Source organism: Hydra vulgaris, chromosome 09, assembly GCF_038396675.1.
Source record: "Hydra vulgaris chromosome 09, alternate assembly HydraT2T_AEP".
Lineage (NCBI taxonomy): Eukaryota > Metazoa > Cnidaria > Hydrozoa > Anthoathecata > Hydridae > Hydra > Hydra vulgaris.
The window spans coordinates 857997-876041 of NC_088928.1; the positions used below are offsets into that span (position 1 = coordinate 857997).

Consider the following 18045-nt stretch of genomic DNA (forward strand, 5'->3'; position numbering starts at 1 on the left):
GTGACTTTTTTTTTTTAAACAATAAAAAAAAAACGCATCATACTTTTTATATTTTTGTCAAACTTTATTAATGAATAATGTAGGCGTAAATTGCTTAACAGATAAATAGAATTTAGCGTGTTGTAACTGGCTTAACTTAAAAATGAAAGTTTATTTGGTAGTAAAACCATTAAACTATAAATAAATTTTTTTTTAAACAAGAAAAAAATCGCATTATACTTTTTATATTTTTGTCAGAACTTTATTACGCAAAATGTAGGGACTGTATATGGTTTTCAAACCCACAAAGTTTAAAATGTTTTTTAACTTTTAAATCTCAAAATGCATCATACTCTTAATGTTTTTGTCATAGATTAGTTACTCAAATTGTTGGTGTAAGCGGATTAACTGAGTTTTTGTCATAGATTAGTTACTCAAATTGTTGGTGTAAGCGGATTAAATGAGAATAACACCAAAAAATGAAACAGTTAATAAATTATAAGGATTGAAAAGCAAATTACAAAAGCCTATTATTATAGGCTATTGTAATTTGTTCTTCCCTAATTTTTAATCAAATGTTTACCATCACTTTTATAGGAAAAGCCGTTGACAAGTAATTACAAACCATTTTTAGGATTGAGAAATCTTTTTTACTGAAGTATGTTTTTGACCCTATTCTGGACTCAACAAGAAGTATATTTTGAGACCAATTACTTAACCATAAACTGTTCTCTTTTTTAATTTGGTGCAAAACATACTTTTTGGTATTGTTTTGCTGCCCTTTTTAAAAAAAACATGTTTTATTTAAAAGTATATAGATTCAATCATTTTGAGTGTATTGTACAGGTTCTTCTTTTTCATCTTTTTCAGACAGATTCTCAATTATATTTTCAATATTTCTAAGCGTTCTGCGAGTAATGTGCATTCATGGCTACACAAGATTATTTTTTGTTATTTGTTGTTTTTGTTATTATTTTTTTTATATGTGGTGTTCCACAGAGTTCAAGTCTAGGCCCACTTTTGTTTTTAGTCTATATAAATGATTTAAATAAAGCTTCTAACCTTATGAGTATCATTTTTGCGGACGATACTAATTTATTTCTGTCAAACAGCGACATTTCTGAGCTTTTTTCAAATATGAATAAAGAACTTGATCACATCTCCAAACGGTTAAGCGCAACAAGTTTAACTTTAAACATTGACAAAACAAAACCCGACAAGAAAGGTATATGCAGCCGACATTGGCCATAGTGTTTATAAGTGGAATAAAAGTGTAAAAGTATAATTCAGTTTATGATTGATATATACGTTGATGATCAGTGTGGCCCACATGTGTAACACATAATACATCCACATAATTGTTCAACTTAGTGTGGTATAATCCTTACACAAATACGTGTTAAATTAGGTGTGGCTATCATATGGGCCATACATATAAAACACACAATTTTTCCTCGTTTTGAATTTTAACAAACTGTAAACTACGATTCCATTGCAAAGCATTGTCGTAAACTCTATAATATTTCGTGAAATTCTGTGGTTTAATAATTATCAGAGTTATTTAAGCGGTTTTGTAATGAATGTATTTGAGAATTGTTATTCAAAATAAACTTTCAATAAAACTTATTAACCAGAGTTACACTTAACGAATAAAAATTTGTTGTTATACTTAACGAGTTACACTTAAGTTATACTTAATAGAGGCAGAGTTATACTTAACGGAAAAAAAATTGTAATCAGAGTTTTACTAAACGAAGATAAAAATATCTTAATACGTCATATTTACTACCAGAAAACAATGTTAGATTTTAAAATGGCAGGCAATGTAAGCAAGCTTTCCTTATTATTGATTTCTTTCTCTCGATTTTGTTTGTACAATGATTTCATTTGAAACTATCTTTAGCTACTGTTCGAAGATTAGATAAAGAATTTGAAAAAAATATTGCGTCTTCATTGCATGATTCATCAGATTAGTTTTGTGTACAGAGCTTATACAGAACGAGTTTTTTGGTTCAAATCATCAAATATGTTATCGAGCTAATGGGAACTTTCTCGGTATTATCAAGCTTCTTAGCAAATATGACTTTAAGCTGAGCATATTAAACATGTTCTCAGCATATATGACTTTTAGCTGAGAATGTTAAACTTATTCAAGAATCACAACAGTGTCAGCAGCAAATGCAAGCTGATTATCTTTCAACATAATTTCAGAACGAATTTATTGATATTTGTGGTTCACACGTTCAAACAAAAATCCTCCAAAAAATTTTGAAAGCAAAATATAATTCAATAATAGTTGATGCTACTCCAGATTGCTTGTACGAGGAGCAAACTACTCTGGTTATTCGATATGTTAAAATTTTAGACAATTCAAATTTTTCATTTGAAGAAAGAATTATTTTACTTAAAAATTTCTAAAATAAAACTGGAAGAGAAATTGATGCTTGAACACTAGAAATATCCCAGACGGCACAACTCGTTTAAAAGTTACGCGTGGTTTCTGTTGCGTGTTTAAAACTCCCGAAAACACTAAGAATAACACGTGTCAAGAATAGGGTTTTGATTCCGTGAAATTAACTACTATATTTTACCAAAAAACCAGTTAGGATATTAAGTTTTTAGTGATGGTTTTTCAGTTACAAAAATGGAGTATTAAATTATCAAAAGTTTTCGCAACGAATGTAAAACCATTACTAAAAGCACGCGATTTTTCAAATTTATTTCATTTTTATTATTCGGATGGTTTTAGAGTGTGTAACAAGAACTTTCAGGAAAACATTTGTCGAGAATATTTATATGTTAAATAAATTCAGTTTTTGTTAAGTATTAGCATGTATATACACACACACACACATATATATATATATATATATATATATATATATATATATATATATATATATATATATATATATATATATATATATATATATATATATATATATATATATATATATATATATATATATATATATATATATATACACACACAAACACACACACATATATAAATATACACGTGTGTATATATATGTGTATATATATATATATATATATACACATACATATACACACGTGTATCTATATAATTTATACAATGTATATTTTATATATGTATGTATAATACATATATAAAATATGTATGTGTTTATTTATGTATTCATATGTATATATGTGTGTATGTATAAGTCTATATATTATGTATGTATGTATAAATATATATATATATATATATATATATATATATATATGTATATATATATATATATATATATATATATATATATATATATATATATATACATATATACATACATACATACATACACTTATAAATAAGTGTATATGTTATGTATACGTAATATGTACTCATATACACACGTATGTATGTGTATTTCGGCGTATGTATATTTGTGTGTATTTGTATCTGTATATGTGTGTGTATTTCTGCGATATATATATATATATATATATATATATATATATATAATACATTTTTTGTGGTAATAGTATTATTGTTATTACTATTAGTATTGTTATTATTTATATATATTTGAAAAATACTAGTGTTGTTCCTATATAAATGTGTGTGTACTAAATGCTATAGGATATCCTATTAATGATAATTATTTAACAAAAATGAAAAGAACAAGTTCAGCATAGTAGAAAGAATATATGAAAAAATATCGATCAGTTTTAGCTGGAAATTTATTTCCTGAATGTTTAAATTTGTCTTCGAGCTACGAGGCTGCACCAACATACAACCTATGCTTCATCGAATAAACTTTCTCTACCAATATTGACAGCAAAATCTAGTAATACTTTGTTGCAAAATACTGTCCGTAAGTAACTTTACTTATCTGTAAATCAATTGTTTATATTTGAAAATTATTATGTAAATGTTAAATTTTTAATTGTTTGAGAAGATACAAAAAAGAGTCAGCAGTATAAAAAATATGGCATGAGCCGAAGCCAGCAAGAAAATTTCTTGCATAGTCTATCTGATTGCAGAATGATATTTTTTTTGCTGATAAAGGTAAGGGTCTATTATCAAGCAGACTATGGCTAGTGATATGCATTAGCACATATTGAACTTTTTTTGTTTTGTTTGTGTGCATGCATATATATATATATATATATATATATATATATATATATATATATATATATATATATATATATATATATATATATATATATATATATATATATATAACATTTTTAAACCAGAATATGTGGGTTTTAAAATGTCACTAATATCTCTTGTAAATTTTGTTTTTGCAAATTTTATCTTTTAGGAGTTTTACCGTTATCACATAATCTAGATGAAGACAATATATTTAAAGAAGACTTCAGAAACTTAATGAAGATAATAATATTAATGTTGATTAAGGTAGGTGACTATTAATGAACAGGGGGCATGTGTGCATTTGGTTTTTTTAAATATTATGTATAACTTATATTTATATTTATTACCTATATTTGAGTGTATATTAGTCTAATTTATCTTAAAACAGGATATTTGCACCCTAACAAGCAACAAAACCTAAATGAGATGGTTTCGAATCAACCTTTAAAGATTTCTATATTTATAAGCAAAAATCAATTAAGAGAGGATTTACATCCTGGTACAAATGCTAATGAAAATACTTGTGAATACTCGGGCTTCTGGGTCTTTCCAAAGTAATAACTTATTTGCATTTAATTTAAAAGTTTATAATATTTAAAAAGTACAATAGTATATTTGATGATTTATGTTTCTTAATGGGTTTCATAAATTCTTAAAGGGCGTCTCTTATTTAGGTTGAAGTTGGTGGCTCTAAAAAACAATTTGAAAAGAAGAATGAATGGTCGATTCCGTTTAAATGTACAGACACAAACAAGCGTGATTAATAAGGAAAAAATCAATTTTACTCTTCCATCGAATCATTACTCTGGTTTTTTCAAACAGTATTTTTTATAGTGCATTTATTTAGGTAAAATACAAAACAATAGACTAAGATAATCATTTATTTTGTTATTTATTATAAAACTTGTTTTTTTTTTTAAATAGATTAAGGCGAATCATCAAAAACCATTACCAATACAGATCGACCAAAAAATCAGACAAACGAAACTTCTCCCATGGATGATGCCATGTTTTAGCGTAAAATGATTGTCACACCATTACATAAAAAGAAATTTGGGCTACTGCAATAGTTTTTAGATAAAGATTTGAATGAAATTAAATTTGAACAGGTTACCTCAATTGAAGAATTAGTAAAGTTCGAGACCCGACTTTTAAGAAAAATTAAAAAGAACATTTGATGCTACTGGAATTGTTTGTAAAAATGCGAAAGCGTATTGTTATACGATTTTAGATTTTATAATGACGGAAGAGGCGATCAATCGAAATTAAATATTATGTATGGTAACCATGTGCCAAGCGTCTTTTATTAGCTTATTATTAATGATTTGGTTTTTTATTTCTTTGTTTATTTTTTCTTTGTAGTATTATTGTAAAATAATTTAGCTTAAAAAACAAAAATAAAACAACAAAATTGTCGTAAATATAATGTAGTATATATAAAAAAAGGTTTACATGTTTAAAGCTATAAACTTGTCTAACAAAACCTACGTATTTTTGGTTTATCATTAAACCGTGCTGAGCAGCTGTTAGTTCAGGCATAAGTTTGGAAAACTTATGCCTGAACTAACTTAAGGCATTAAATAAAGTTTCCGTTTGGAAACTTTATTAAATGCCTTAAGTCCGTTTTAAACTATAGAAAACACGAATTTAAAACCTCATAAAACACAAGTTTAAAACCTCAAAAACACGTATTTAAAACATAAAAATACTCGTGTTTGAAACCTTAAAAAACACGTGTAAAACTCCAGTTAAACTTCCCGTGAAATCCACGTGTTTTTGGTTTACGCCTGGATAGTAACAAACACGTGTTTATACGGGTTTTAAATCCGAGATTAAAACCAGATGTGCCGTCTGGGATTGAAAACTTTGAAGCTGGATTTCGAAGCCTGCATGGGTCAAGCTTACAACAACAAGGCTAATATGGATGGAAAGTATAACGGGATGCAAGCGGTTTTGATAGAATAAAATCTAAACTGCATGTTTTCTAGCTGCGTAAATCACACAATAAATTTAATTGGTGTCGATTGCGCTGAATCATGCAAAGAAGCATTAACGTATTTTGAAACAATTCAGCAAATATACAATTTATTCAGTCGTAGTCCTCAAAGGTGGAAATTTTTAAAATAAAATCTTCCTGTTTCGTTGTGCGGAATATCCAAAACAAAATGGTCAGCACGGATTGATGGTGTTAAACCAGTTACACAACATTTGAATTTAGTGAGAAGTGCTTTAAATGAACTTGGGGTGCCACATTTAAAAGCCCATGCTAAAATGATAAACTCAATGCTATTCAAAAGTTTAATTCCAAACTTGAATGCATTTTGATGTCGTCTATCTGGATAAAGCTACTCACAATAACTCATCAGACAGATCTAATTGAGGCAAGCCATACTATTCTTAATGTTGAAACGGATAACATTGAAAATCCATCTAATGACATTCAAAGGTTGAGTGAACAACTCGATAAGATTTTAATCGAGTTAAAATTTGTTGCAAGAAATATTGGTGATTCATGTAAGTTTTCAACTAATTGTCATTTGAGAAAGTCAAGATGATGCCAAACTGTATTTTAAAACGACTCAATTTAATCTTTTCGCTTCAATTTAATCTGGCCTCACATGACGATTTCAGTCGTTACAAAAAATTTGTAAACTTTTTGGATTTCTATGACAGTTTAAGTACTTGAATGACGAAGATCTTGTATTAGCTGCTCAACATTTTTAGCAGAAATATGACATAAAACTTCAAAATATTCCAAAAATCCAATTACAGGAAGTCGCAAATGTCTTAACTTCTGTAACTTTTCACACATTTGTGGAATTTGCTGACACTATTATAAAAGGAATTCTTTAAAAATAATTACTTATGCCTTTTTATGAAAATATTATTTAAAAGGGGGATTGAATGTAACAATTGCTTGAGCTCATTTATTTTTATAGTTTTTTAGGAGAAGTTTATTTTCGTGCCTGCATTTAGAAACTAATTCCAATTTTTGTTTAATAAACATTCTTGGTTTGCAATTTATAATTGCTCTGTTCTTTTAAGAACACTGAACACTGTATTTTGTAGAATACATTTCAAAATTGTTTATATATATATATATATATATATATATATATATATATATATATATATATATATATATATATATATATATATATATCCGTTAATTAAATAAATAGCGCTACGTACGTTCATTTTTTTTATAAGGTTAACGTTGTTAAAAGAATTTTAAGCAAACCCAAATTTTGTCTCACGACTAATATAGCGTTCATGTTTTATCCATAAGTAGAGTTCTCAAATGAGTGTAGACTATTGCAAAACTACTAAAATCTCGTTCAACTTTAACCTGAGAAAATGCAGCACCAAAAACAACTTGAGAAACCTCGTAGAGTTCCTTCCAATTATAATCATCATGTTTTAAATGCCAATATTCAAGAATATTAAAGTTTTAAAATTAAAATTTTTTTTAATAATGTAATGGTCCAAAAATAAAAGTTTTAGCGTTACAAAAGGGCGACAAAACATCAAACATCGATCAAAAACTGACAATTTAATTATTTGTCATAAACTATTTTTTTGACTTTTTACAAAAGGAATGTACTAAAAAAATTTAATTTTTAACATTTGTTTTGATATAAAAATTACTAATTTATTCGATAGTCCTAGAAAAACAACCGCTCTGACAAACTTATAGTTTTTTTTTCAAAATTTTTTTTAAATAGTCAATAAATTATATAAAACAAACTTTGATGTTAAGTATTTAACATTTGTTTCTAGTTAATATTTAATTGCTTTAATGAAATTAGAAGGCCGCCTTCAGAAGAAAATTTTTTTCTAGAGGAGGCCAGCATTTGTTTTCGCCTCTCTATTGGCGTCGGGCTCCAAAACATTTTACCCCTAAAAAAGAACTCTGGCTGCAGCCGCCAATAGAAAGGCGGAAGACACTGGAGGTGGAAGACAGAACATTTTGCCGCTAAAAGTTGATCGGGAGGTAGCAGCCGTCTGCTGCGGAAGAAAAGCGGAGGCGAGATTTTTACGCCGCTTATCAACACTGGTTTTATGCGTAAGATTTCAAAATAATCACGTGACCTTAATACTTTACAACCCAAGCAAGAATGTAATGAATTTAATGAAAACATTGTTTTTAGTGAGACAAATTTTGAAGTGTAAAATAAACAAAGTTTGGCGTTTTTTTCTCTTGAGGGTAATTAACTGACATAAGATAAGTCTAACCCTATTGTATCTTGTTCAACTATTTGTCAATAAATATAATTTTATTTGCGTTGCATTATATTTTTATTACGATATTTTTTTAGCATTCTGCTGAAAAGCAATTATTAAAAGTATACACCGAATGGAAAGATGGTTAGGAAGAAGACTATAACTTTTTATTTGAATTAAATGAATTAATCAATCGCTCTTTGAATTATTAAACAAATTCTACGAAAATAATATTGAAAACGTTCTTTTCTTGCTTTTTAGCTAAATTCGAATCGTAATGCATGTAGATTGAAAAATAGGCTTTAGGCCCTTTGAGTATTTTTGGTTGAGAAAAAGTGTTTAAAGTGTTTCCACTAATAAAAAATAAATACTCCTTCAAACTATTGAGATGCAAAATATCTTCCATTAAGCTGTCTTCTATACCTCAAGCTTAATTTTCACCGGTTCTTGATCTTTACACCAAAAGAATGATCAAAACAATTTTAGAGAAACACTTTTTACAGTCTTAATTTTAATTGTAAATGGTAAGCAATTTTGTATTGCAGCCTAACCCTACCCTAACCCTAACACTGAAGGTCACTGCGTTCTTTGAGTGTAGTTAAGTCAAGGATTCTTAGTTTTTGATCGTAATTAAAATGTTTAATTAACAACAAACTATTAAAAAATTTAATTAAAAAAAACACTATAATGCGGTTTAATGTACAGGTGGTACAGTTTTTTTCTATAGCTAAAGAGCTCTGACACCGAAATGACTTATTGAGACAATCAAGCATTTAATTGAGAATCCAATCTGCTGCTTCAACTTGTTCTTTGAGGTTGTTAGATATAAGTATTCCTAGGTTATGCTTAATCCATATTGGAACCAGATTAAGTACGTAATTAAGAACGGATCCTTGAGAAACGCCCTCGTCACCCTTTTCCACTCAGACGTTTATTTTCAAAATATTACTCAATGTTGTCCGTTAGGTAGCCAACTAGACATCCACTTTAATAGGTGGCTTCAAATGTTTTAGTTATAATCTATTAAAAAAGTCGTTGTGTGACACTGAGTTGAATGCTTTGGCAAAGTCATCGCTTATAATTAATATTTAATTTAACGCTGCTGCTGCCGCTGTTACCCATTTGTGCGCCTTTGACATGGATTTTTTACCATACTTGGCCTTTTAATATTTCTCTTATATTTTTGATCACGCGATAAGGTACTCTCAAATCTTTATAATTTGTTAATATCTGCTTAATCAGTAATAAGAACGAAAACGTCGCTTCATCAGTATTAAGATCGAAAACTTTTTAATTTAATGACTTCTGTAGAAAAGGATAAACCTTATGTTATTTTTAAATGAGTATAGTAACTTTTAAAGTCAGGTAATTTATTAAATTCATGCATTTTAGTTATAATACAGTTCAAGTACTTTGTCAATTGTATTTAAAGTATATTTATCTATATTTTTTATTTTTTTAAATTAGAAAATGATGATGGTTCTAGACGATGCTCTTCTCAAAGGTCAAAAGTTGATGAAGTTATTTTTTATCTCCAAAACCCTTGCATCACACGCGGTCAACCTTTATGTGTCAAGAACAAGATCGTTTAGGACCTTATTTTAAAGAAAATCTGTTTGCTTTTATAATAGAAAAAACCAGGTCGTTTGATCTTTTGTTTTTATAAAATTGATAAACATTTATTACGAGGTATGTCATTAAACAAATATTACAAAAATAAGGTTGTATTTGTAAATGTTTCTAATTTATATACTTTTCTTAATTTATATTTATGTTTTATTTATTATGATAATAATAACCACTTTCAAACTAAACATATATCATTTTAACACATCAGACACGTAGAAACACTTCATACATAATAATTGTGTGTTTATATGTGTTAAGGTTAAATGCGTTTTTATTTTGTAAGTAAACGTAAACGGAACTTTTTGTAAGTGAACTGTCATGATGAAACACATAAATAAAATCTGTTTGTGGTGTAATGTGATGTTATATATTCTATATAATGGTTTTTATCTTCAAAATATTTTTGAGGGCCCCGAAAACTGATTCAGCTTAGAGCCCCCAAGGTGTAAATTCAACCCTGCTTTTTTTTAACTATTTTAAATAAGTCTGGTCTACTGAATAATTTAAATACGGCATATGTTTAACGACTAAACTCATTTAAAAAAAAAAAAAAACTTAAACGAAAGTAAATGTTATAAATATGTGACTATATTGCTTTAGTATAACAAGATAACGTTTTTTGTAATATTTTTGGTACTAATTATATTGCTATCAAAATCACAAGTGAAGATAAACAATTAATTTACAAATCAATTTCTAAGTTAAATAATTTTTTCATAAAATGTATTAGCAATTGACGTATTTAGCAGTAGACCTGTCAAAGTGAACACTTTTCGGCTCGATAATAAAATGGTTTACTTTTCTTATAATTTAACTGATCTAGGCAACGTTACTATCATTGAGAATGAGCAAATCATTTTGAAAAAGATAGGCAAATGTTTTGGAAATAGATTTGCAAATGGTTTCGTGCTTGTTTAACTTTTAAATAAATAATCTTTTTTAATTGACTACTTTGATCAGACTTAGGTAGGAGTCAGCTGCGTGTACAGTAAATTTTTTTGGTAAGTTTTGAAAAAATGCCCTCTTCTCCTCCTTATTTTTTTTTTCAAATTTTAGCCGATTTAAGTGTATTTTATAAAAATGTTTCAATAATTGTTTAAATGACTTACAACATTGCTAAAATGGTCACTAAAGCCGAATTTGATTTTCGAAAATTAAAAAAATTATTTTTTATAAATACTATAAATATTTAAATAAAAGATTTTTGTAGACAAAATTCAAGACCACGATATCAACATTAAAATAAAAATTAAATACTAGGTGCAAGACTTAATAAATTTTATTTATAACAAAAATCAAACGTATAGCGTACAAAAGACATCTTTTATCATTTACTAACTGGAACTAAATCTGTTAGGGTTAGGGTCAGGGTTAGGGAATCCTGACCGAATTTAATTTTTCATATTTGATATTTAATTTTGCATATTTGACTTTTTTATTAATATACTTCAATGCCTACTTGTTGTTACTAACCAATTTTGCCTCCTGATGATAATTAAACAATAAAACTCGATAAGAATTATAGGTAGGAGTGACAATTTTTATCAACCAAAATTATTATGGTCATCATCGTTATTGTCATTATTATTATTATTATTGATTTATATCAGTTATTCTAAAAATGATTATAGGAAAACAAATTTTTTGTTATTGTTTTCAAATATATAAAACTTGTAAATTAAGTAATTAAAAATCATGTTGCTTAAAAAATACGTAAAACGTCTAAAAAATACATACAAACTTACACAATTCAAAAAAAATCGTTCCTTATAATAGGATAAAAACTTCGTATATAAAATCATATATCATACTAAAATAAAGCTTCATATATAAATTCATATATCATACTAAAATATCATATATCATACAAAAATATTATACATCATACTAATATATACTAATAATACTAAATATCATATATCATACTAAAATACTATTGCATAAAATGCTTATAAAAAATATGGTTGGTCAAGTTTATACATAAAAAAATGGTTCGACAAGTTTATACATAAAAATATGTTGGGTCAAGTTTATACATAAAAAATATGGTAGGGCTAATTTATATGCAAAAGTTTTGAATTCGTATAAGATAAAATATAAAGAAAAGATATCGTATAAGATAAAATATAAAGAGTAAGAAAATATTTAAACTTTTATTTGTTTTAGTTTTTTTTTAATTAGAGAGATTTATATTTCGAAAAATCATCGCACTTCTGGATTTATTTTACTGCGAATCGTAAGCTGGGTTGTTCATGGCTCCACTGAATAATGGATTTTCATACATTTGCTTTTTAACCTCTAATTCAGGATTGCTCGAGTCTAAAAAACCATAAAATTTTTTTTCCTAATAATAATCATTTTCTAATATTATAATCATTTTGTAGTATCTTTTATGTAAAAGTATTTTTTGTTCTACACTGTCATAGCTTCATTTCACACCACTATTGCTACACTTTACACTTATAAATTAAAGACAATATTTTATGCTTTTTATTTACACATTTTTCAAAATAAAAATTTATTGCTTTTTAAGTTTTCACTTTTATATATATTTTAAATCAGATTCTTACTAATATTATTTAGCAATATATATATATATATATATATATATATATATATATATATATATATATATATATATATATATACATATATATATATATATATATATATATATATATATATATATATATATATATATATATATATATATATATATATATATATATTAGGGTTGAGCTTTTACCGAAAATTTACCAAATTTACCAATTTTACCAGATAAAAATAGATTAGGTGGGTAAAAATGTATAGGAAAAGTCAATAAACGAGAAAATCAGGAACATTAAAACACAATACAAACACACACACACACAAAACAAAACATATATCATAATATTAAAAAACATAAAAATATATATAGTTCCAACAATGAACAGAAGCTGAAAACAATGTAAACAACCTCTGAAGTACCCCAAATAAAGTGACTGATTTTACGGAAGACTTAGCGGCATCACATAGTACGAGATTGTAGCTATGACAGGCACACGGTACATAAACAGCTAAGGAATTTATTTCCAAAATTCTGCCTTGAACCACAATATTTTTTCCTTTAATGTTCGCCCCGTTGTCATAGCCCTGACCTCTGCAATTGTTCAATTCCAGTCCGCATTTATTTAAAACATCTAACAACTTTAGTGAGTTATTAGATGTTTTAAATAAATGCGGTCGACTCATTGACAGACAAAAATTCTATGAAATGTTCTTTCACTGATATTTTATCGCCATTTGATGATAAATCAACAAATCGTATTGTCAGTGAAAGTTGCTCTAAATGAGTAACGTCGTGAGTACAGTCAGCTATAATGGAATAATATTTTGATTTCTTTGCGCACGACATAACTTCTGACTTCACTTTTGTACCTATCAGCTCTATTAATTCATTTTGTATATCTTTTCCCCAGTAGTGGTCTAAAACATCACCCTTCGTAGCTAACCGCAAGTGCTCCTGTATAACTGGATTAAATGTGGGTAAAAGTTGTACTAAGCCCAAGAACTTTCCATTATTAGGCGTATATAGTTTGTCGGAGGTACTTCTGAACGCCATATTGTTTTCAGCTAAATAAAGTGTAATATGCATCAATTTAGACAAAACATTATTCCATCATCCAAATATATTTAAGCATAAATTACCACTATAAAATTTCGTTATAACGCCATTTGAGCAAGAGAACTTTTTAATAGCATAATTGCATAATTGTAGCTCAACACTTATTGGTTAATGACCCCTATTAGTGTTAAAAACTCAACACCAATTGGTTAATTACTATTTTAATATTTTTTAGTTTAACTAGCAAAATGTATTTACGTCTTTGTAGAGTTTTCTTGATGTTTTTTTTAATATGGTTTACTTTTAACAAGTATAAAAAAGTACTTACAACTATATAACTTTTATTTTTGTTCGTAGACAATAATAAAAGACAATAATAAGTTTTTAAATAAAATAATAGTACTTTTAAATAATTAAAATGAGATCCAATCTCGACCAATATAATGATTTTGTGCTAAATTTTGCCCCTTTATATTTGGTGCCATGGGCCATCGCCCAACCATGCCCTACCCTAACGTTGCCACTGTATATATATATATATATATATATATATATATATATATATATATATATATATATATATATATATATATATATATATATGTATATATTATATTTTTATATATTTTTTAAATCCGATTCTTACTAATATTACATAGCATTATATATATATATATATATATATATATATATATATATATATATATATATATATATATATATGTATGTATATATTATATTTTTTAAATCCGATTCTTACTAATATTACATAGCATTATATATATATATATATATATATATATATATATATGTATGTATATATTATATTTTTTAAATCCGATTCTTACTAATATTACATAGCATTATATATATATATATATATATATATATATATATATATATATATATATATATATATATATATATATATATATATATATATATATATATATATAATGCTTTACTTATATATATATATTGCTATATATATATATATATATATATATATATATATATATATATATATATATATATATATATATATGTATATATATATATATATGTAAATATATATATATATATATATATATATATATATATATATATATATATATATGTATATATAGATATATATATATATATGTATATATATATATATATATATATATATATATATATATATATATAAATATATATATATATATATATATATATATATATATATATATATATATATATATATATATATATATATATATATATGTATATATATACATGTATATGTTATATTATTTCACATTTAAATAAATACCATTTTCTAAGTAACAATCTCATTCTGCTTCTGATAACATAAAAGAATTTTTAAAATATCATAAATACTAATTATCATAGCAAATTAATTTATCATTAAATACTTCAAGAGTCGATTTTAGAATCGATTTTTTTATTTTAATGGCACATAATGCAAGAATCAAATTTGTTAAAATGTTCTAGAACCGAATTGTCAAAACACTGCTTATAATTAATTTAAACTTTTTTTATATAATGTAGAGCATTAAAGAATAATATTTTCATAGATTTTCATAGAATGTTTTCATTTAATTAACAAAGCCATTTCTATAAAATTTGGTTCGAAGATTCGGACTCAGACGGAGATTCTAGACTAGATGAGATTCTAGACTAGATGGAGATTCTAGACTCGAAGATTCAGACTAGAAGGTTCGGCTCTAGATGGAGATTCTATATTACGTTCGACTGGAACAAGTTTTAATAAATTAATTTAAAAAATTTGACACTAAATGGTTTCGGTCAATAGAAAATTCAATAGTCTCATTCTTTTCTAGTTATTCAGCATTTGACACGTTACAGTATGAGAAACACGTCAAATTATTAGTAAAACAATTGTAAATATGAGAAATGAAAATGAACTCGAATTCAAATTTAACTTTTGTTTATTATAACCTAACTAACTTAGTTTATTAAGTTATAATTTAAGTATTAAGTATAGTAAAATTTAAATAATAATATAGTATATAATTATTTAAGTATTTAGTACAGCTTACTACAATCTATTAAAAACAATAACCAAGTGAATATTACAAACTTTTATAAATAAAATTTAACTCCTTATTTAATTAATTACAAAAAAGTTGTAAAAAAAATTGTAGTAAGGTACTTGCATGAACTTTAATTTTTGATTTTAATTATGTTTTTATGGTAGCAACTTTTAGTCAAGATTAATGATTTTGAAATCATTAAAACCAAAACTTAAAATTCATGCAAGTACCTCGCTATAATTTTTTTCATTAATCCATTAATTAGTCCAAACAAAATAGTCAAAAATCATGTCTGGAAAACCAATGAGAGACAGATATAGATATAGGAAAAACATGGAAGCCTTGTGCATCAAAAAGAAAAAGAAAGACTGAAACAGAGAAATCCAACCAAGCAATGAGTTCCATTATAATGAAATTTCTTAAGAAGCCCCTTTCAGCCATTACTGTTCCTTTCAACCATTACTGTTCCTTTCAACCATTACTGTTCCTTTCAACCATTACTGACCCTTTCAACCATTACTGTTCCTTTCAACCATTACTGTACCTTTCAACCATTACTGTCTCTTTCAACAATTATTGTTCCTATCAACCATTACTGTTCCTTTCAACCATTACTGTTCTTTTCAACCATTACTGTTCCTTTCAACCATTACTGTTCCTTTCAACCATTACTGTTCCTTTCAACCATTACTGTTCCTTTCAACCATTACTGTTCCTTTCAACCATTACTGCCCCTTTCAACCGTTACTGTTCCAGAGTGCTCTGATGAATCTCTTGGTCAAGTTTCTTTGGCTTCTGAAACAGAACCAGCTTGAGAATCGAATGTATCAGCTGTGACCCAAGAATTTGAACGCAATAAAGATTTGGAAAGTGATAAGATTTGTGACTCAGTAAATCAAGAGAAAGCAATTTATTTAAGCAATTTATTTATAAACTTAGATGTGGGAAAATGAAAATTTCCAATAGCAGAATCTTAGTGTCATGATTTAACTCAAAACAGTCCCCATCAAAATCTAGAGAAAACTGATAAAAAAAAAGCAGACATTTTTCTAAAACTCACAAAAACTAATTAACGGCGAAACTCAACACCGCAGCTGGTAAGTTTACTCCTTGTTTCAAGATAAAGTTTATTGCTTTCCTTGTAGACTTTTTTCACATAAATAATTGAAATGATCTGAGTTGGATATTGCATAGACATGAAAAAAATCAAGAACACATGGAGTGCATGGTTAAATGGAATTTTATAAAAGAATCAAACACGAAAAAAACAATAGATAAGGAAAATAAGAGATTGATTAGAAAATCTCAAAAATATTAGTATAATTTGTTTGAAAGATTGATAGATATAATAAACTTTTTAGTCTCACACAACCTGTCATTTAGAAGTCATTGCGAATCACTTAACCTGGTAAAACAGTGGTAATTTTATAGACTTATTTAAGTTGTTATTCAAACATAATCTGACACGAAGGAGCACTTGCAACAAAATAATGAAAAACAAATTGCTCAAAATTATCTGAGCCACGACACTCAAAATGAGTTAATTACATTGATGTCTAAATCAGTTATTGATGAAGTTATGCACAGAGTTAAACAAGCAAAATATTATGGCTTTTTGCTTGATTGCACTAGAGACGCAAGTTGTGTTGAACAAATGTCAATAATATTCAGATTTTGCAATTCCTCAACTGGAGCGATAGAGGAACATTATGTTGTTTTTATTACCATTACGGAAACTGCGGGAGAGTATTTAGCAAATCTATATTACAGGAACGAGAGAAAATTGGTCTAGATATACAAAATTGTTGAGTACAGGGATATAATAATGGTGCCAGTACAAAATACATTGTTAAAAGTGTCAGAACAAGAATATTCAACATTAATCCAAGAGCATTCTTCACACTGTGCGGATGTCATTGCTAGAATTTACTTTTAATAAATGCAGCTAATTCTTCTACTACAGCAAAGATATTTTTTGACTTTATTAATTAGGTTTATGTGCTCTTTCCGAGGTCAAGCCAGTGTTGGGAACTTATTAAATCTAAAATAAAAATAATAATAAAACCTCTCTCAGAGACACGATGTGGGAGAGTAGAATAGGAGCAGTATAAGCTCTACTAAAAGGTTGTAATTTGATAATGTTATCGTTAATAATGTTAATAAACTGTTGCAATTTGATAATGTTAACAAATGCAAGAATGAATTGAAAAATAAAACAGACCATTCTGAAACTCTAAGCAACTGTAAAGCAGTTTTGAACGAAATGTGAACTTTTGAATTTATTGTTGCTATACACATGTGGTATGAGATTTTATTAAATAGTAAATAGTATAAGTAAATTATGGCAACTGATTCAAGTGAACTTAACAGTTGCTGTTAAAGCTTAACATTTTGTACTTGGATTCAAGAACTCTGCGATA

General features: G+C 26.6%; 1 protein-coding gene and 1 long non-coding RNA gene across 2 annotated transcripts in view; one reads left to right on the top strand and one right to left on the bottom strand.

The window, feature by feature from the left end:
* Positions 1-3584: 3584 nt before the first annotated feature.
* LOC136084473 (uncharacterized) lies at positions 3585-5398 on the top strand. Its single transcript, XR_010640573.1, has 5 exons — positions 3585-4015; positions 4278-4372; positions 4497-4662; positions 4783-4955; positions 5033-5398. It is a non-coding gene; the product is annotated as an uncharacterized LOC136084473 (long non-coding RNA).
* A 6244-nt stretch (positions 5399-11642) lies between these two features.
* LOC100202155 (neurogenic locus notch homolog protein 1) overlaps positions 11643-18045 on the bottom strand; it is a 104187-nt gene continuing 97784 nt past the window's right edge. Inside the window, exon 28 of the mRNA XM_065804442.1 lies at positions 11643-12280. Within this exon, the coding sequence (XP_065660514.1) occupies positions 12186-12280 (95 nt within the window). The 3' untranslated portion in view covers positions 11643-12185. The remainder of the gene's footprint in view (positions 12281-18045) is intronic.